This window comes from Camelus dromedarius, chromosome 6, assembly GCF_036321535.1.
Source record: "Camelus dromedarius isolate mCamDro1 chromosome 6, mCamDro1.pat, whole genome shotgun sequence".
NCBI lineage: Eukaryota > Metazoa > Chordata > Mammalia > Artiodactyla > Camelidae > Camelus > Camelus dromedarius.
This window is the reverse complement of record NC_087441.1, coordinates 46,251,297-46,274,389: the sequence shown is the minus strand read 5'-3', so window position 1 is coordinate 46,274,389 and position 23,093 is coordinate 46,251,297. Positions and strand designations below refer to the sequence as shown.

The 23,093-nt window shown below is 36.4% G+C and overlaps 1 protein-coding gene across 2 annotated transcripts in view; it reads right to left on the bottom strand.

Annotated features, from left to right (window-relative positions):
* Window positions 1-23,093, bottom strand: part of PDSS2 (decaprenyl diphosphate synthase subunit 2) — a 185,201-nt gene that overhangs the window by 23,257 nt on the left and 138,851 nt on the right. For both annotated transcript variants that reach the window (XM_010989617.3, XM_064486811.1), the window contains exons 5-6: window positions 13,080-13,253; window positions 12,029-12,160 (exon numbers count right to left, since the gene is read on the bottom strand). In XM_010989617.3, coding sequence (XP_010987919.2) covers window positions 12,029-12,160; window positions 13,080-13,253 — 306 coding nt within the window. The remainder of the gene's footprint in view (window positions 1-12,028; window positions 12,161-13,079; window positions 13,254-23,093) is intronic.

The window sequence follows — 23,093 nt, the reverse complement described above, 5'->3', positions numbered from 1 at the left end:
GTAGTAAAAGTGACTATAATACTGTTTGTAGGTAAGCTAGAGTAGTTCTATCACAAATTTTTGTAAAACCATTTTTCCCATCACATACTTTGTTTATAAACTAATCATCTCAGAGAATTCCATTAATTTGAAGTACTTGTGCTTAATCAATCACAAGCTATTTTCTTTTTTTTAAATTGAAGCATAGTTGATTTACAATATTATATTAGTTTCAGTTGTACAACATGGTGAATCAATATTTTTATGGAATCACAAGCTATTTTCAAACTCTCTCATTTTATTTTGTATCCTTTCTTGGCCATCACCCTTTCACCCAATAGAGATATGCTTTGCTGGGGATGGTGGCACTGAAACACCATGTATGAAAATCTGTATTTGCTCAACATCAGCTCTTGAGTGTTTTGAAAGCTGAGACTAGAAGCCTACATAAAATGACAGCATGACTGCCACAGCCATTACGATCTGAACAGAGTGTAAGTGTTGGTATGCAGCTCACCTGAATGTTCTTTTTATTTTATCACAACAAACATTCCAGTCCTGTGAAACCATTTGATCCCTGACTTCTTTTGCTTGTACATAAAAGTATCATTTATTTTATAAAACAAATATTTAGGTCTTTACAGGTATATGATATATATTTCCAGCTGCTATGTGAGTTAATGTATGCCAGACACTCACCTGAAAGTACACACCCTGATATAAAATTTTTTTTCACAAAAAGCTTTTAGAGTTTATAATACACAGCAAATTGGAAACAAATGCAAATGATGATTTAATTGCCTCCATAAATATTTCTCATTAAACATTACCGATTCTGTTTCTCTGTAAAATAGTTAATTCACGAGGGTTGGGGGCATAGTTTCTGTCGCACCTGTTGGTGCTCATTCACTCAATACTTATCTGTTGTGTACCTACTATGTGTTAGGTACTGCTTAGGCATTGGAGACACAGTCAGAAACAGAACAAACAAAAATCGCTATCCTCTAGGGGGCTGCATAGTCTTGTTTTCTCAAGCAATCTCCTTTTAGAACTTAAGTGCCACAAGAGCAGGGATATTTTCTCTCCTGCTCAGGATGTTAAGATCAGTGCTGGTAGATAGCAGATGGTCAGTAATATCTGGTGAATGAGTGAATAAAAGGATAAATGCTTTTTCTTTATAATCATTGGTTATATACTGCTTATTCAGGAAACTTAGAAAGCAAAGTTCCTATTACTCACTCCTAGGTCCAGGAAAGCTGGGAGTTTAGATTCAGTCAGGATGTAGTTAACGTGGAGACATTATCTGATGCCTTTCAAGTAATTTTTACTTACAAATACTTTATTGAACAATACCATATTTTGGCTTTATTACTCAGCTTCTATTTATAAGTAGACTAAAGAAGGGAATCTATAGAAAATAAATTCAAAGAGTTCATGAAACTCAAACAACAAAAGGACAGAACAGAGAAGAATGATCTAGTAGCCATCTCACTGATGCAGCGGCCTAGACTAACTACGTGCCTTGGTACCAGTGTACTGGAGGGAAAAGCGCCTGAGTGGAGGTCGGGAGGTCTCAGGAGATTTCACGTGCACAACTCAAAGCCTCAGGTGCTAAGTGGGCCCTTTCTATGGAGGGGAAGCAAATGGCCTAAGATCTTAACGGTGATCACTCTAAAGAGGCACTGTGACCTCCCGGGAAGTGGATCTGCTGGGAGCCAGAAAATATGGTTTCTAGTCCATAATAGGTTAATACCTCAAGTAATTTTAAAATTTTTGTGTGGGTCTTCATTTTCCTATCTGTAAAATAAGTGTACTGGGCCAGACCAGGCATTCCCAAATGCTGGGCTCTCACAAATGCTGAGCTGACTATATCAGAATCACCTGGGTAACTTGTTAAAAATGCAGATCCTCAATACTGTAGCCCTGAATTCTGACTCATTTGAGGATCACTGGTGTGGACTGTGTCTAATGTCCTTTACAATTTATGCTTCTGTATGAGTCATTGTTTACTTCAAAGGCTAAAAAGAGAACAACTATATAAACTCTTTAAAGTTTCAAGGAGAATGGAGTGCTGTAACTTTTCCCCCTTTTTCTGACATCTGCCACTTACCATGTATATTTCTAGCAGAGCAAGATATTATTAAAATAGCTTTCTCACTGGGGCCCAAAATAGGCTGATATAAAATAAATGCAGACGGTATTTCAACAGCCAGCAGTCCTGAACCTCTTCCTGCCACACTGTTCATCTCCAGAAGACACTGTAAATTCAGCCACACATGGCAATTCCCTGAGGGCTTCATTACTTGGGTCTTTAAAAGGGATTCACTCATCTTTTACCTCCTGTAGGTGTGCTTCTTGTCAATCCAGGTCATGCGAAAAGAAAGTAATTTTTCCCAGTCTTTAGCAGTTCACAGAGAATGTGTGGTTTGAAACTTGTTTTATCTTAAAAAAATGTGAACATAGACAAGCTAGTGTGCCAGCGCTCATGACACTGTCAGGCCTCCTCCGACAGCTACGGCGAGCACTGCAAAACAATATTCTACACCAAAGCAAACAAAGCCAGCGCTCTGATTGAGAGGATGCACAAGGGATTAATTCCAAAGGTTTATATACCAGCCTCTGCAGACCAAAGGCAGATAGATTCCCCATTGGTAAGTAATGGATGTACAATGTGGTCTTTTTCTTTAAGAAACAAATGCTTTTTTATAAGTCAGGTAACAAAGAAGGATTGGATGACATAAATGAACCGTTTCCAATTTTCAACTCCTGTTATCTGGACTTGAAAGTTGGATATGGAAAAACCTTTTTCTAAAAGCAGAAAACTAATATTCCACAGCAGGGAGTGCAGACATTGCTAGAGACTGATCATCTCTAACTTATCATGTTATTCTTCCCTAATGTTACCGGCTATATTTTAGAATAGCAGTCAATTTAAAAAAATAAGATTCTCTTCTTAAACCTTCAAGAAAAACTACTCTTCTCAAATTTTTTAGCCAAAAGAATATAACGAACACTTGTTTGCCCTCCAACTAGATTAACGAGTTGCTAATATTTTGCCATCTTTGCTTCTCTCTAGATGATCATTTGCTAACTATTTGAGAGTAATTATAGACATAAAGATGTCTCATCCCTAAATACTTCAGCAAGTATCTCCTAAGAACAACAATGCTCTCCTACATAATCACAAACCCATGATCATGTCCAACAAGTTTAACATTTACTATAATATTTAAGATAAAGTCCATATTCAAAATTTCAGGCCCAACCAATAGTATCTTTTATAGCTATTTTTATACCAATCCAAAATCAAATTAAAAATCATGCATTCCTTTTGGATGTCATGGCTTTTTAATCTCTTCTAATCTACAAAAGTCCCCACACTGACACCTTTTCTGTCTTTTATAACATTGGTGTTTTTAAAAAGAATCCATGTTGGTTGCCCTGCAGACTGTCCCTTATCCTAGATTTATCGAATTGTTTTCTCATGATTAGATTCAGGTTAAAACATTTTTGAGAAGACAACTACAGAGATGATGCTGTACACTTCTCCATTACATCTGAAGTCACACAATATCAGATGTCTCATTATTGGTGAGATTGTTCACTTCTTCCTTTTGTCTTCAATAAGTAATCTGTAGTGTGCTTTGAGTCCATGAGAATATTCGGTTTCCTACTAACCATTCATCCAATTGTTTTAAATGATTATTCATTAATAATCCTTGTTTGAGTAAAAGATTACATTGGTGACTGCAAAAATAATGATACCTTAAGGGTCTGCCCTGGTACATGCAGAAATACTATTGACTCCTTTAGAGAAAACAGGTCTTACTGAAAACAAACTCTCTGCATTTGCTTTGATATTAGGAGGTGGGGTTTAGTTGTATATATATGCACGCGCGTGTGTGTGTATGTGCGTGTGTATGTATGTAGGTATGTGTGTGTATATATGTATGCGTGTGTGTGTGTGTGTGTATATATACACATATATATGAGATTTGTTGGTGGACAGAGAAAAGCAGGAAGGATACATCCATCCTCATCCCAGAATGATTTGGGTATAGTGTATGAGGATTTAAAAAGGTCACAAATCAGAATTCTACTAGATCTGCTAGTCCCCAAGTAGCTCAGCCAGCTAGCTCAGTTTGGTTTGGGAGGAGAAGCAAGCCTTGTTTTGCTGGGCTCTCCAGTTATGGAGCTGGAAAGACAGTAGAATATAAAGAAACAGGGCAGGCTTTTTCTTTGATATCATGACAATTCTCACCTACTAATAAGAGAGCACAGAGGGTATCTACAGGTCAACACCCTTCTGAACTGGACTGCTTGGGTACCTGATTTTACCATCTCTTTCACTTGGGAAAGTTAATTTTTGGAGGCAAATGTGAATGTCCATGGAATTAAATTTCTTGTATTCTCTTCCCTTAGTTCAATGGGAGAAGAAGAAACAGACAGATGCAGAAGGCTGTGGTATCCCATAAAAAAAGAAGAGGGGAAGCTTGTATTATCTACATAATAAATCTCTCTCTGTTTAGAAGTCTCGATACTGCTCTTAAGCCATTTTTCTTGCTGTGCTCTCTTGGAATCTGGAAGAGACATGAAATACAAAACTGCAGTTTGACTAAGAAAAACAAAATCTACCCAGATCTCAGAAAGGCCATGAGCAGGGAAATCAGGCTGATAGGAGAACTGAGTTATTTCCTCCAGTGGTCAGGTCCCAAGGTGATGGTCACCAATCCTGATGGTGTACCCCAAGCTCATCATGTCAAAAATCAAGCTTATAATGGTGTTCCCACTTTATTTTCCTATTTTTATTAATTGTACAATTCTGCCTGTTACCCACGCTCAAAATCCTGGTTTTGGCCTCTGACCACCCTGCCCCAGTACACATTGGCCAGCTTCTCCCTGTCATATCAGTTTTCAGGTCGTAGACATTTTCTCTTTGAAATGAGTTTTATACCTAACTTCCTGACCTTCCCATTCTCACTGCCAACACTCTGATTGGGACTTTTTCTCTGCACTTATCAACAGAGTCCTCCAAACTTCCTAACTGGTCTTCTTTTCCATAGTTTCTCCTTGCTCTTTAGATTCTACATAATGCAGCCAGATATACCTCCCTAAAACACATTTCAGACCATGACATTACCTGGCTCAAAAACTTTCAATGTCTGCTCCATGACTTCTGAATCAAGCTCACTTTCTACAGACAAACATCCCCAAATTTTTCCTTTTTTAAAAAACTGAGGTAAAATTCACATAACATGAAATTCATCATTTGACTAAGTGACATTTAGTACATTAACAATGTTGTGCAACCATCACCACTATCTAGTTCCATAATATTATTTTTTTTCCAGAATATTTTTGTCATGTTGTAACATGTATCAATACTTCACTCTTTTTCATGGCTAGATAATAATCCACTGCATGGATATACTATATTTGTTTATCTATTCATCATTACTGGACATTGGGTCATTTCCACTTTTTGGCTATTGTAGTTATTGCCGTACATGTTTTGTTTGAACCAAAGTCTTTTAGTCATTACGTACTTTTTCAGCATTTCTTCATCTGTCTCCATAGTGTCCCATGTTTTTTACCTACCATCCAAACTGTAATAATTTTTTTTTCTTTGAATACATCACATGCTTGACCACCTGCATCCGTTTTTCCTGGCTTCTGTTGTGAAGGAAGCCCTTGTTCATATCTTTGCTGTCAAGATCTTCTTCTTCAAGGACTATCTCAGATATCACCTACTTCACAAACCCTTTCTTGACTCTTCCAACTGGATTCAAACTCTCTTTCCTATGAGCTCTGCAAATGGCATCAATTACAGCATTCCTTATATTTGTGTGTTTCTTTTTACGAGGCCGCAGACCAGCCTCAGGCAATTTAATCCTGTATCTCCTGTAGTCAAGCACTTTGTTTCCTTAAGTGCAACAGAAAACCTTAAGAAACATTTTAATTTAAGGGATATTTAGAGCCATTTCATAGTATGTGGTCTCATATAGTCCTTTCAAATGCCCATAATGTACATCCTCTATGGCAGAGGATGTCAATATTATTCCTTTTGAAACAACTCAGATAACTTAAATAATTAGAAAAATAACACACAGCATTAATGAGGACTCTCTGAATGTGGACTTTCTCTTTTGTTTAAAAGTCTATATGTGTGTGTTATGTTCATGACACCAGCCTTGCCTAGTAATTTTTGTTTCACTTTCTGAGAAGAAGTAAAAGTGGGATACCCAGGGACAAGTGAGTTATAGCTTAGCACTGGTAATATATAGTTCACTTAAAGTATTTTATGGCTGGTTATGACAGTGTCAGGATGTCACAAGCCTAAGTGACAATTCAGTACTTTCAGAAATAGCCAAGAAAATATAATCATAATTCTTATTTCTTCAGGTGACTTATAATGGCAGCAGAAAACTAGAAGGATCATTAAAAATAAAGCTTGCTGACCTGCATTAGCCCCTGGACTCCCTGAGAGAGTCAGAGCTCTGTGGTTCTCTGAAGGATTCTACTCTCTTTTATTAGGAATCAAAATGATAGCTGAGTAATGACTTTCACCTCTCTAGGATGAATCATTCACTATCAGTATTTTTACCTGATCATTATTTTTCAGCAGCTACAAATTTAAATTTAAAATTAAGGTAGGGAGCGATCTATAGAATTTAGTATGCTCAAATTTGCTCAACAAATATTTTTCAGTTATTTCTGGTCTGCCCTGGTGCTCTAAACTGCTTCTTACGAAAGTACGTAGTGTGTGTGTGCCTGTGGGTGTGATGGAAGAGGGCTATCTAATCTTAAGATTTGGGGAGGAGGGGGAAGTTGGAAGAGGTAGGAGGGCCTGATATGAATATTCCAGAGGTGTTCTGCTTCATGGCTTCACAGTGATGTTGAATGGGCACTAAGGGTATGTAATCTCCTCTTCCTTTCCTTGTCTAGTCATTAATTCTCTCTCCCGAAGCAGGAAATCAAGAGGGTAGGATGGGACACGAACCTGTCTGAGCAGAGCAGGGAAGTAATTTTACATGTGATAATAAGAAATCATGGATGTCTCCCAACACTGGGAGCAAGATTTTTCTATTTCTCAGTGTCAAAACCAGTATTAAGCTTCTAATAGAGATAAATATTTTTCTTATAATGCATCTCTTGCCGAAGAGACCAGTTCTTATTTGAGAGCTGAAAGGGACCTGAGAAGTGATCTGGTTCAATACCACTGTTTCACAAAAAAATAAAAATAAAAAGGATGTGAAAGAAAGTGATTAAAGTTAAACAGATACTAGCAGAGCCCAAACGAGAATCCAGGTTTTTCAAATCCTGGTCCTCTATGGGCCATTTCTGCTATACCAACCTGACTCTTTTTGTTTAACAAAACAGGCTGCTACCAAACAGCCTTGTCCTGTGGAAACCACACCACACACACTTTTTGGACAAACAGTAACTCTATAACTACTCCAAGTATGTCACTATGTCAAATACTATGGGTGATTCAAAGGTGAATTTACTATTATCTTTAAGGATCTTACAATAAAATTCAAAACTTTGGAGAAGAAAGTATCACAAAAATGCAGAGGAGGTAAATATCACACAAAAAAATTGAAGAGCGTTAGAACTAACTTTAGGATTGATAAACAACCTCCTTGAGATTTAGAATAGATCTTCCCTCTCAAATTGTGTCCCCTAACTCTGACTAAGGGGGCATTCACAGAATAATATCATTATTGTAGAAAGCTTTATATAAACATGAATATAACTTAGAAAATTAAAATAAATTTAGGGAAGGAGTATTTACTCTGAAGAATGTTGCTCTCTGCATGACAGAAACTGCTTATTTCTATTTGCTTCAGATGAATTCATCTTCTCTTCATCAGTGAGATGACTGATGACTCAGACATGCAGATATAAGGAGAAGGGCCCGAAGTCCACGGAGCAAACCACAGCAGCCTGGCAGAGCCTTGAGGTGGGCAATAAACTGCCAGTCTCTCTTGAAGGAAGAGGATTTAGAAATAACCCCAGGGGACTAAGGTTGGAGGACAGAAACCTCACCTGCTCACCGGCATCATCTCGTCAGAGTTTACTGAACTCTGGACACGATCTATTTGATTTACTTGAGTTAATGCCTAAGGCATAGGCTATGTGGAAAGGATATCCCTTTGAATTGAAAATCATGAGGATAATGATTTGAAAATATTTTACCAGCTGTTTAAGAAATCCAGGACTCTCATGTTGTCTATATTTACAACTTTTTATACTTGCAAAGACATCAAGAGTTAAACATGTCCCTATTCTGTGAAGCATCTTTAAAATTCAGATCTATGCTACTCTTATATGTATATGCATATATGTGAATAGCCAACGGAGAGTTGATAGCTTTCATTCAACATATTTAGCTGGATCTTTTCAAACAAAATGTAAGTCTGTAATGTATTCTAATGTAACACAATTAGAGCTACTAACACCATCTGTATATAAATTTTTGGTTCAGCTGTCAAAAAACAAACAAATATACCCTTGTAATATAATATTCGATACTTGAGTAATATTTCATTATACTACATACTTTAACTTTTTTCTATTTTTAAATGGATCAATTTTCATTTTCCTTTTACAACTATATAGTATTTTATTACATATTTTAATATGTAAGTCTTTGCCTACGTCTGATATTTTTCTTGAGATACATTATTAGAAGTGCAATTACTATAGCAAAGTATATGAACTTTTAAACTAAAGATTTAACTATAAAAACAAATATGTGTAATAGTATACAAAAAACATACTGTATATGTATTTGTTTAAAAAGTCAAATGATACAAGACTTCTAATAAAACATCCCAGCCCTCTCCAGACCTTGTCTGTCTCGTGTCCCTCTTTAGCTGTATCTTCTGTTTATCTTCAAATATTTTTCTTATTTGATTTTTAAATTTTAAACATTATCTATTATTCCTACTATAAAAGGAATAATTACATTTCTTACATGACCAAACACATTCCTTTCCTCTACCCTCCCCCACCAGTGATTATACTTTTGGTTTAAATACTGATTTGATATTTATGTTTTTGTGCTATATAAATATTGTTTTCTGAGCCATGTAAAGTATTATGATTATATTTCCTTGTACATTAAAATTTTTTTCATTACAGCTAAGAACTGCCTCATTTTATTCCATATGTTTATTGTGGCTGTTTTGAAAAGTGGGCCCCAAATTCTTTGAAATTGTTCCCATTGACAGGTGAGGCCTACAGCCCCTTCCCTTGATTCTGGGTGGGCTTGTGACTATTTTGATAGGAGACCATGAAAGTGACAGGTGATGTCAGATGTTGGTCATAAAAGAAGACGCAGCCTCTGCCTTGTGCTAGAAAACCTGTGTTTGGAGTCCTGAGCTGGCAAGTAAGAAGTCCAGCTTCTCTGAGGCTGCCACACTGTGAGGAAGCCAAGCTAAATAGAGAGGCCATGTGTGAGTACTCTGGCTGGTCAGATACCTGGTTTTCTTGACAGCCCAGCCCAGGTGCCAGGTGTGAGTGGAGCCTCCAGATGATTCCAGTCCCCAGCATCACTGAATCACCTACAGCCTCTGAGTCTTTCCAGCTAAGGCCCCAGCTATCATGGAGCAGACATCCCCTCTGTGCACTGTCCGAATTCCTGACCCACAGAATCCATGAACATAATAAAATGCTTATTTTAAGCAGCTAAGTTTTGGGATAATTTGTTATGCAGCAGTAGTGACTGGAATGCTTAGTCCTCTATATTCCTATTATTAATTGTCCCTAAATTCTCAATATGGTCAAGTACATTAGGGAATCATCAGTTCCATTTTTTTCCTTGGAGATATTTTTTCTAGACATCTCTGTTCTCTTATCCCAATCTGGCCTGGATGCAGAGCCATCAGCCCAGGACTTGCCTGGCTGAGACACAGTGTATCAGTTACTTAAGGATGTGGGCCCTGCAGCCAGGCTGCCTGGGTTTGGACCCTGACTCCACCACTTGCCAGTGCTATGTGAATGTGCTCAAGTTAATTTTGCTCCGCCTTGGTTTCTCATTAGAACAGTGTTGGCACATGGTAAGTGCTCTCATTGTTGGCATTCTTGTTGGTTCTTATTCTTCCCTTCATACTGTCCTGGGAACTTCCATTGCCTCACAGCCATGCCTGATGTCCTAGTTCCTAAATTCCACGTCTTTTTCTTTCTTGATTACTCCCTTGTCTTGCTAGAATACAACACCAATTCCCTAAAAAAAGATGCTTGGTAGGTAAGTTTTTTGAGAATGTTTTAAATCGTCTTTAACATCACACTTGATAGTATGACTGGCATAAAATTCTAAATTGGAAACAACTTTCTCTTTGAATGTTGAAGTTATTGTTCCATTGTCTTGGAGCATTCAGTATCACACTAAGACCATTCTGATTCTTGAGCCTTTGTACATAAGTTTTTCTTTTTCTTTCTATAAGTATTAGGGTCTCATTTTTACCTTTATTGTCTCAAAAACTTGACGTTGATGTCACTTGGTGTGTATCTTTTAAAATTCATCATTTAGAGCACCATTTCGATTTGGAAACACTTACAGGTTCTTCAATTCTTAGAATTTCTTTTCTTTTTAATTCTTTGTTAATTTTCATCTTCATTTTCAGTTTTCTCTTTCTGGGACTCAATAGATACAAGATCTCTCAAATTGGCCTCTAATTTTCTTATCTTTTCAATTTTCTATTATCTTTTTGGTCAATTTTCTGGGAGATTTTCTTATTTATATCTTCCAATCTTCTGATTTTTTTTAAAAAAATCTGCTTTCATATTTTATAATTCTGATTTCTTATTCTTGGATTGTCCTTTTTAATGTATCACCTGTTCTTCTTTCATGGATTTAATATCTTATCTCACTAAGTATACTGATGATAGTGCTTTTGAAAATGTCTTTTTTCCCCCCTTGCATTGCCTCTGTTTCCTCTGGATTCCCTCTTTTTATCAGTTTGCTTTTGACTCCTTTCCCAGCAGAGGCTGTGCTCTAATGCCCAGTGGTCCTCTATTACCTATTCTACTTCAGCTGGATATTCTGTGCCCTTCATACTCTGAGGCTTGTCAACTGGAGGCCTCACTGTATGACAGCCAGCTGGTCAGTGATACAGCACGTTTACTGAGGGAGCCCCAAACGTCCACATCTGCAGGTCTTTTTTCTGGGTTTGACAGTTTTCCTAGAAAGGAATTCTCTTTTCTACCTGGTGAATATGAAGGATTTTAAACTGGCTGTCAGCATTTTGAGAGCCTATGAGGGAGGAGGTGCGGGAGGGGGAAAATCTTATCTTTTGGAAAGCAGCTATCCTTAGGCTCTCTCTACTTTAATGATGGCGTCCACCCTCACCCAGCTGTGCCTGGTTCTCCAAGTGCAGAGTCTCAGAACCACCAAGTTAAATTCCATGAAGCTTTGGATAAAAGGGCAAGAACTCTTTGTACCAGAGTTTCTGAATTAAAAGAAACCCCCAAAAGTTCCCTCTCATCTTCCATAGCTTCCCTCTCCCGCAAAAAAAAAAAGTGAGAAATTCACCCAATTCAAGTCCCTTTACCCCTCCTGCTTAACCATACTTTCTTTTTTTTCTTTTGATAATGCCTCAGAACTTGAGTATTCAGGGTCCAAGTTTGTTTTAAAATAACCCAATGAGCTGACAGACGGAGCTCCTGGAATTCTGCAGCTTGTGCTAGAGTCTACAGATGGGAAATTGCCGTCAGTTAAAGGGTGGTGCTATTACCATAGCCCAATTTTTGAAAGCCTTTAGGAAAAAAAAAATTATCTGAGTTAATTAGCATTCACCACAGGCACTAGTTTTGTATTGCAGTATTCTAAGAACTCAGAGAATAAGAAAACAGTATTTCCGTCTCTAACTTTTAACTAACATTTATCTCTCAAAAATGTAGATTAGAAAGTAAGAGTTTTACCTGTTATATGAATAAGCTCTTATAGCACTGATCTATATGATCTTTACGGATGATTAGTCTTAGATCATCACAAAATATGAGTTATGTTCTGGTACGTAAAATAGAAGTAATTTCATTTTACCTCTCCAATCTGCTTAATCCATAAATCTCTTCCAAGAAACTCCTGATGTAAGACTACAGGAGCTGAGTTTAGATTAAAAGTCAAGGAATCACTAGTCTTTTCTTTAATAAAAGGCTGGAGATCAGAATTTATCTAGAAGGAGTAGACAAAAGAATTAAATCAGTGAAATGCATATACACTAGCATGTTTTAGTCATATTCAAAAATTACTAGTAAATATAGTGAAAAATTAAGCTTAAGGAATATAGTTATTAGTTATACTTTAATAGGCAAAAGAACAGTTCATATGATTAACAATAATCTTTAAAGTTCTTTAAAATAGTTTTCCCCTAACATAGCCCTTTTTTAACCAGGCAGCAGCCTTTATTTTGCTTTTTAAGTTCAAGGTAAGGATTTAGGAAAAGATTTAATAAATATCATTTGCTTAATAAGCTATTCAAAGATTTAATAAAATATGGAAGAAACTCATCTGGAGATACTACATATATGTATATATTTTCCCCCTCTTATGAGTTATTTAAGTAACATCTAAGAAATATATACTAAATGGAATTTTAAAATTACATATACATGGAGGCAACAATATAACAGCTAATCTTGAGACATTTTGTATTTCATTATGCCTATTCAAAAGAATCAGTTATTAGAATGAAAGCTTTCAATTTCCATGTATTTCTAAATTTCATTAACTTTCCACAATTTACTTTACATAGAAACTATAAGGGAACTGTAACAAAAATGCAAATATTTTTCCATTCTGCGACTGGCAACATTACATGTTACTTAATAACTTGCAGGAGTTCTTTCAAGAACCTTGTTAGATGGTAAGAAAAGACAAACATCACAAATACAGTTTAAGTAAGCTTTCAATCTAAATTATGCAGTACTCACTGATCATACTGTTTATATGATAAAATAATCACCATGTATGATAGATTTTATTCAGACTATAAGCAGTTTTTGAGATATAAAAGTAGTTATTAAATGGTAAAAGGCTTCTATATCATTTTAGTTATTTAAATACTAGAAAAAGAGAAAGAGTGTGCAAATACCTTATAACTCATGGCCATGTGCTTCCCATACTGAAATGCCATATCCTGAACCTCAGCATCATGCTTCGCTAATTCCATTGCAGCTTGGCAGCTCTTTGCTAATAAGGCACCATGGGAGAGAAAAGTCTGCTCCTTCCAAGTCGATATTCCAATATCATCTGTGATACGATTTTCCTAAAAAATGTAACAAAAGCCAAGATAAAAAAGAATTTAGGAGTAATTAAATTGTTCTGGTTTTTGAAGAATAAGAGTTAAGAAATGAACTATTCAAAACAATCAGGCTATTGCAACAAGACAGAACCAAAAGATGCTGAAGCTTAGTTCTACCTAAAGAGAACTAAGGGGGTAGGAACTGCTTTTTTAAGGTAATGGGGAAAAAAATGAAAGAAATGCTGAAACAAATTTTACTTTGAGCTAGGGAACATCTATTAAAATATATTTATAGGTTAAGGCAAAATTAGAGGCTTGGACCTTCAAACTATCTCTCTTCTATATTCACATTAGTTCTTAATTGAGTGGTAATATTCCAAAATACAAGAATCCTATTGCCTTTAATTTATGTGAAACTGTCAAGGGCATAATGAAGAAACTGTATTCTCTTATAAACAGTTAGAAAGAAAAATCAGAGACGAGATTAACCCATTGTAATGGAGTATGATTTAAACTACCCTATTCATCAAAGTTTATTCCCATAAGAAAAAAACAAGGTGATAAGGGAAGATATAACTATAGTTTATTTAGTTTCATCTTTTTACATTATGAAAATCATGGTACTATCTGTAAGTAAGCATACACACACCTACTGACTCTAGATGAGTGATGCCCAATAAAAACATACTGTAAGCCCCATTATGCAATTTAAAATTTGCTAGTAGCTACATTAAAAAAGTGAAAAGAAACAGGTGAAATTAATCTTAATGACATTTTATCCCAATATATCCAAAATACTATTTCAACATATAATGAAAATAAAATTATTATTAATATTTTATATTTTTTATACTAAGTTATCAAAACCAGTGTGTATTTTACACTTACAGCATATCACTAGCCAAATTTCAAGTACTCAACAGGAACAGAGAGCTGGTAGCTACCCTAGGGGACAGCTCTGCTCTAGGCAGTGAGCTCTCTGAGAGCTAGAATGATGAAGCAACATATAAAACAATGTTCATATTATGGTGTTTTGTTGAAACCTCAAACTAACTAGAATCCACTCAGAAGGATTAATTAACCCAAACACTTTACTTCCTGCCACCCATACCATAATCCTCCTTCCAACGTTATTCATAGACAAAATAAAAAATAGTAAGAAAACTGAAACAGAGACCATTCAAAAGTGATCTCAGATTTAGCCCACTCACCATGCTGAAGGGAATCTTCGACACATTGGTCAGATTAAATTCTCAACTTAATTAATGCCTTTACACAAAAAGGAGTTTCACTTATAGTTAACAGTTGCATATATGCAACCCAGCATTGCAAAAAAGTCATAGGGGAGAAGTAGTGCATAAACTGCTTTACAAAACATTAGGTATAAATAATAACATTTAATTTTGAAATTATCTTCTTGTTTGTAGTAGTTTTTTTAGTTTCAACTCTTTTGGTTTGAAATCTGAGATGGATTTTAAAATGTGCAAAGTTTATATATCATATTAATAAACCTGAAATAAAAACCATATTATCTCACCATGTATACCGGAGATGCATTTGACAAAATTCAACTCCTGTTTTTGATGGGGAAAAAAAAGCACTAAATAAAATAGGAACTGATGTGTATTTCTTTAATACAACAGGTGCATGTGTATGCATGCATGTGTGGGGCGGTACGTATGTATGCTTGCACACACGATCACCCAAAAGTCAGCAAATACTTTATGGGGAAACACATGAGCTTTTCTTTCTAAAATCAGGAATAAGACAGAGATGCACACAATATTACTGCTATTTAACAATGTAATAGAAGAGGTAAGAAAAGGACAGATGTATAAAAATTAGAAGAGTTTATCACTATTTGAAGACAATATAACTGTAAATTGGGGAAAACCAAGAGACTCAACTAAAAAAACTACTACAAACAAGAAGATAATTTAGTAAGGTAGCAGCATATAAAACTAATGTAATTTATAATGAACATAACAGATGTATTAACTACAGCTTTCATACATTAAAAACTAATCAGAAAGTATTATAAATGGGATCTTCTGTTATATCTATGGAAAAAAGATTAAAAAGCTGGGAATATACTTAGAAAGCGATTCTCCCCTAGAACCTCTGGAAAGAATGCAACCCTACCAACATCTTGACTTGGGAGCTTCTGACCAATGAAAAGAAACTTTTCATCTCCCTCAAGTTTCACTCAGTGTTGGTGAGGCTGTGAAGAAACGGGCCTCTCAAATATGACCAGCAGAAGTGGAGGCTGGATAGAAGTTCTGCAATGCCCATCAAAATTACAAATGTATTTGCCCTGTGACCCAGCAAATCCTATTTGCAGGAATTAATCCTACATAAAGTCAAACATGTGAAGTTAAATACATATAAGGTTATGGTCTGTTGTTCATCCAGGTGCCAGAGTGATCCTTTTGAAACATAAGCCAGATAGAACCATACTGGCCTCTGTGATATTGAGCTAACACTCCAGGCCTGTTCATCCTTCAGGCCTCTGCCACCCATTGTTCTCTGTCACACACTCTCCCCAGATGTCTGCACAGAGTGATCCCTCATTGCTTTTGGGTCTGTAATTAAATTTCACTTCCACAACCCTTCCCCATCATTTCCTCTCTCTTTACCCTGCTTGGAATATTTTTCCTTGATACTACTGGACCCCTGATGTAGTTCTGTGTTTAATGGTTTATTGCCTGTTCCCATCACTAGAATGTCAGCTCCATGAAAGCAAAGACTGCTTTGCCCTCTACTGAATCATCTGCACCCAACACAGTCCATTAGGTGCGCAACAACATTTGCCGGGTCTTTACCTTTCTTTTCTTTCTTCTCTTTCCGTTTTGTCCACCTTCCTCTATCCTTCTTATATTGAGCAAAAGAAAAAACTGAAATAATTCTCCCTGAATGCCTTCCTACTATGCAAAGAATCAAGATAAGCTCTACAGCATAGGATTCAAAGCAATGGTATCAGGTAATATTTCTGGCATTTTCTCCTGCCCAAATAGCCCCTTTGAGGCCTGCATTTCAGCAATACAGGACAATTTGCTGTTTCTTGAATAAAGTGTGTATTTTCAAATTTGTGTGAATTAAAAAAATATTACTCCTTTCAAAGAGAATATCACCTCCCATTCCCTGCCCAGTAAACTCAATATATCCAGTTAAAATATCATTTCTTTGAGAAACATTCTCAAACATTCCCAAATACTTTCATCCTTAGACTAACATCACCTTATTCACATTTCAAAACAGCACTTAATTCTCTCTTAATTGTATGATTGCTTATTTGTCTTTTCCCTTGAGGACTGGATATAGTCTTAGTCACTTTTACATTTCTAATCACTTAGGCCATATTTAATTTTCAACAAATGTTTCCTAAGTGAATAGAACTGTGTTTATCTGTTACATTTATTAAGTAATTGCATGTTCTTCTAAAAAATTTAGAAGTGAATAAGTAGATATATCCATACAACGGAATGTTACCCTGCAATAAAAAGGAAGGAAGTGTGGACACATGCTATGCCACGGTGAACCTCAAAAATATTACGCTCAGTGAAAGGAGTTGCCCATGAGACCATATATTGTATGATTCCGTTTTTATGAAATGTAGATTAGTGGTTGCCTGGGCTGGGAGTGGGAACTGTAAATGGCCATGAGGGACCTGACGAGGTGTGTGTGAAAATGTTCTGAAACTGACTTACAGTGAAAGTTGTATCACTCAATAAAGTTAACTAAAAATCATTGAATTGTATGCTTGAAATGGGTTAATTTTATAATATGTGAAGCATATCTCAACATGAAAGAAAGCAAAAAGGGTAATGAACATAAAATTTTACATTTCTTGGTCTCAAATGCTTAAATTAACATTTAAAAAATTATATGACTAAATTAACTGTGGCTTGTATATCATCCTCATTTACTCATATAATATTTATTTAGGTTATGGGTTAGGCTCTTTGTGAAGCAATACAGATAGGAAGATAATTATTAATGGGTATTTATTAGAAAATAGCCTGTCCTCAAGAAGCTCATGGTCCAGGAATGGCATCTATATCTATACCTACCTATATGTGGATATAAATATAATAGATAAATCAATAAGATTCAGTTTTATTTTATTTTCCTTATTATGATTAAGATATATTTTATTATCCATCATTTCTACATTTTAAATTATGCAAGTTATAAACAATCATTGAAAAAATCAGAAAATTCAGATAATCAAGAAACCATTAAGGCCTAGTCCCTTGAAATCTGCTATAATAAGTTAATCAGGTCATAAGTCAATAATTCTGCTCTTAAGTTAATCAGAAAATTTATTCCCTGAATATTAAGTTATTACCTATCATGAACTTGGTTACCAATGGAACAAAGCTCCTCCATTCGTTTCTGTCAGCTTGCCATGTATAAATTAAGAGACCATGCTCTGTTACAAAGGAAAAGTTAATGTACAACTGTGAAATATCAAGAAACCATTTTGACAACCACACCCAACTCAGTATCTTCAGATATCAGACATATAGAACTGGTGTGAAATGAATGTAGACAGAATAAATGAGACTCAGATATATGTGCAGCATCAACTTATATCTGTACAGTTTACAAAAGGGAGATACATTCAGTGGATATTTACTTTTGATGGGGTTTTCTTTCTTTCAGAAAGAATATATATCAACATACCTATTGAATGACTGTCAGACTGAAGTGTATTAATTTAAAAATGTAGGTCTCTTATTCACTGTAACATGACCTTTTTGCTCAAGTAAGGCTGGTTCAAAAAATAGGGAAAAAGGCTGAAGCTTACAAGATGATGTTTCCTGTGACAGTAGCACTGGTGGTTTTACTCAGATGTAATATGCTGTTCTGCCACTGAGTTGCCCAGGGGTCGTGCACTTTGAGTTGCTTTCCTAATGGTAGAAATACATTTGTATATACCTATACACATGAGACCAAAGTGTGTTTGTAAGGTGGCAGCTCGGTATTAAAGATTTAGTCCATGGTCACAGATTAAAGGCAAAACAGCTGATCCAGGAAGATGTCCAAGCCTCAACTAGAACCTGCCAAGCCAAACTTCTACCTTTCATATTATCAGAAAAGAAGATGTTAAAAGAACTTCAAAGAAAGTATGCAAATATTTCCTGTTTTTATGCTTCCTACTTCAGATTAATATTCTGAGCTGCTACCTTTATCATTTATCTTTAAAATAAATCCTTATATACTCATGCAGCATAAATTTGCGTTTGATAAGAGACCAGGTCTCTCAAAGGCCACATTTCACCATTTAAAATGTTTGCTTCGAATTAGTCTTTTCAGTTATTTTAAGAAGGTAAATTAGAGCCAAAACGTTTACCAGCCTTAAAAAAAAAGCCAAGTTAAGAACATTTTCAATAAAGACTCTCTAAATCTAGGGATAAGAAAGAAGCATGAGGGAGAACAGAATCTAACATTTTCTGGGAGCCAACTTAATGATGACACTTTCACATTCATTATTATATTAGCTCTCAAAGGTCTTAATTATCATTATTCCCATTTATTAGGCAAAGAGATTTGAATACTGTATTTTGATCAAGATCAAACATTAGTAAGTGGTAGATATAGATCTTAACTGAATTCTATTTTGCTTAATACATAATAGAAATACATGCAAAATATCTTTTATAGTTTAAAAAGGTTGTATTTAAGAGTAAATCACGTTTCATCTGTTTTTCAACAAAGTATTTTAAACCTATAAATTAAATCTTTTAATAATACCCACTAAAGAGATCCAAGAATCTATAGAGCATATAAATAAAAAGATTAGATATAATAGATATAGTATTTTTCCAGGAATCCCAAGGAAGGGGGAAAAAGTATAATTCTTTATTTAGCAGCACATCTAACAGTATGAAATAATTTGCTTTGATTTATAATCCAGTCATATTGGATACAGTAATGTAGGTATCTGGAAACTTTACATCTGTGTAAATCATGAGAGAGAAATTGATAAGGTTTGATAAATGTATATAACTAAAGTCTGTTTTTAAAAGTGCTTCTATATAATAAATAAAGCTATCAAATTTTTACTCACACATTAAAGAGAAGGGTTGCCAGGGAATTTAAAAGTCAGGAATTCTTTGGTCTAGGGCCAGCCACCCCTTCCTGTACTCCCTACAGTCAGTTCTTGCTGCAGAGGGGAGAAGGGAAGACTATTTTGCAGCACAAATCCTTCAGCAGCGGGTATCCTTGGGATAGGGAAAGCCTTGAACAGCTAGAGGGCAGCAGATAGTCTTCAGATGGGTTGCACAGTAGGGGCATTAGGGAACATTGAATAATTCTTTGAGATGAACAACAGCACTAAAGGGAAACTTGGCTTGCTTTGAAATGTGCAGTGTATGCTGGTGCTTGACATACCACGTAAATATGCAGTAGATGCAGGTCGATTAATTTTTTTGTGTGTGCTTACTATGCCAGGCACTATAGATTTGAGAATTGGGTATTACTCCTTGGCTTTTAGTAGAAGTTCAGCAACGGAGAAACACAGTACATAGAAACTAGTCTGGTATGTGAAGAGAGAGCTATGCTTACAACACAGAGAAGGGAGTGACCAGTTCTATCAGGGAAGGCTTCAGTGGGGGAACTGTTACCTGAATCTAGTTCTGAATAATAAAATGGAATTAGCCTAGAAGATAAAGTTTGAATGACTCTGGGGCATCAATATCAGTCCCATATTATTGAAGCACACAGTGGGAGAGGTAGGTAGAGAAAGACAAGATTACTCATGTAGGTAAGAGGCCCAGAGGGTTGGACCTTATTATTTAGGTGCCAGGAAACTGTCTTCAGCAGGCAATTATATGATTGCAAGTGCAATGAGATGGGTTGTTCCAGAGGCAGTTTGGATTGGAGGGGCAACAACTGGAAGATCCACTAAGGGGTGAAGTGCTATGTTCCAGGTGAGCAGGGATGATGCTATAAAGTGGTGGCCAGTGGGGACGGAGAGATAAGAACTATCTGAGCTGCTCAAAAAGTGAAACAAAATAGCTCCCTATTGTGGACACAGCAGACGCTCACCAAGGAACCACTTCCCTCTCCTGCCTTTCTAACAAACCCTAATTTTGTTCAGGTAGTCGCTGCTCTTGCTAATCATAAATTTAGGAATGGGCATGTGGTCCAATTGTAGGCAGTGAGACATGAGGAAGTCTACCACAGAGCTCCTAGAAAGAGACTCAGATAAAAGTGGCAACTGTGGATGTTGATTTGTCTTGATTAGACACCCCCAGGTCTACTGCAGCCAAACTGCCACAAGTTTGATAATAAAAAAGGACACTAGGAAGCAGAGCAGAGATGGAGGAAACCTTTATATCATGGCGTTGTCATGTTATCCTTGATGCCTGACTACCTCTGCATGTTGAGTTAGAGTAAAATATATTTCCTTACTTTTAATTTAATTGGATTTCCCATTTTTTTGTGTGTATGGCTGAAAGCATTCCAATGAATTCATTCCTTAAGATGAAAAACGTTTATTCTATATGAAGTCTACACATGCCAACATTAACAAACTACTAAAACATTTTAGGAAGAATTTCCTTAGGATGGAGTATTAGTTATCTACTGCCACATAACAAATTACCCACAAATGTATCATCTTAAATCATTAAATATTTATTATCTCAGAGTTTCTGAGGGCCAGGAATCTAGAAATGGCTTAACTGACTGGTTCTGGCTCAGGATTTCTCATGAGGTTGCAGTTAAGTTGTTAGCTCGGGCTCCACTTACATAAAGGGGCTAAAGAATTCACTCCTGAGCTCATTCACATGGCTGTTGGCAGTAAGTATTAGTTTCTTGCCGCTTTGGCCACTCTGTGGGGCTGCTCACATGACATGGTAGATGGCTTCCCTAGAGGAAGTGACCCAGTAGAAAGAGAGTGAGAGCACATCCAGGAAGGAAGCTTCACAATTTTTCATAACCTAATCTTGGAAGTGACACACCATCATTTCTGCTGCATGTTATTAGTCACACAGACCAACCTAGTACAATATGAGAAGGAATTAGACAAGGAACACTAGGAGGTAAGACTCACTAAGGGCTATCTTGGAAGCTGGTTACTAGAGATGGAGTCTATGATTAGAATTATTGGGTCAATAGATCTGAACGTTTTGAAGTTTCTTAAACATTCTGCAAGTAGTTTTATAGAAGAGTTCTTAAATGCACACTGACCAGTCAGGTTTGAGACTGTCTTATCACTGAATAGAATTACTATTTTACCCGCGAATTTAACAAGTGAAAAGTGGCATTTCATTTAAATATGGGAAGTAATTTCATTGATTAACCATTTGTATTTCCTCCATTTATTCATTTGTTAAAGATTTACTGAGCATCTTCTAAGTACAAGGCATTGTTTTAGGTGTTCATGCCAGTGAGCAAAACCACAGCGCACTCAATAGTTCTTACAGTCTGGTAGGGAAGCCAGATGATCAGATAACCACATAGATAAACACGTAACTGCAAACTGAGATACTTCTAGTGGGGAAAATGAACATACTTTTATGATGGCAGTAATAAAAGGACCTGACTGAGACTGGAGCTTTGGGAATAGTTTCCTTGAAGTGACACTTGAGCTGACACAGGAAGGGTGAATAAGGGATAAACAGTAAAGATGAAGAAGTAGGCAAGGATTGCATGATAGCTTGCAATGATCACACAAACAAAGAAGAACAGTATGTCTGGGGAATCAGGGTAGACTGGGGCTGATAGGTAGACAGTGAAGGTAAAAATAGTGCAAGGCGAGGCTGGAGGGACAGACTGGGCCAGATTATGCAGGGTCTTTTGGGTCACTTATGGGATTTCAGTCTTTATCCATAGAGTGGTGGGATGTTACTAGGGGTTGAAATGGAGGCACAACAGCATCAGATTAAAATTCTGAGATCCCTGGTAGTGTGGAGAAAGACTTGAAGATGGGAGAATTGCATACAGGGAAGTGAAGGAAGAGGTTGTTGGAATAGCTAAGGCAAGAGATGACGGCATCATGGACCACACAAAAGGGGTAGGCACGGGGTAAAGTCAGGCTGCAGCCTGTGCCACTGATGGTTGGAGAGTGAGGGCATCAACAAGGTACTGCTCTTGACTCCTGCCAGGGACCGAATGTATGTGTCTCTACAACACTCATATGCTGAAGCCCTGCTAGTGTTTAGGTCATATTTAGAGTAAGGAAGTAATTAAGGTTAAATAAAGTGATAACAGTGGGGATCAGTGTCCTTATAAGAAGAAACACCAGTGAGCTCTCCTGGCTCTTTCACCACAGTTTGAGCACACAGCAAGAAGGTCACCTGCAAATCAGGAAGACAGCTCTCACCAGAAACTGAATTGCTAGAATCTTCATCTTGGACGTTTCCAGAATTGAAAGAAAATAAGTATCTATTGTTTAAGCCACTCAGTCTATGGTATTTTCTTATGGCAGCTTGAGCTGACAAAAAAAACTACCTTCTCTAAAATCTTAAGATTCAATCAGTGTGTTTTGAAAGTATATTTATACTCTTCCTCCCAACATCTTTTCAGCATGGTCTTAACAACGAACATGTTGGAAAGATCTATATTCTAGCTATCTTTTTTTGGGGGGGGGGTATCAGAAGTTTTTTTTAAATTGAAGTATAGTTAGTTTACAATGTTATGTCATCTTCTGGTGTACAGCACAATGCTTCAGTCGTACATGAATACACATATATTTGTTTTTATATTCTTTTTCACCATAAGCTACTATATATTTTAGTTATCTTTATGCTATTTCTGTGTAACAAACCACCCCAAAGCTTAGTGGCAAAAAACAACAGCCATTTTATGATCACAGATTCTGTGAGTCTGGAATTCAGGAAGGGAACAAGAAGA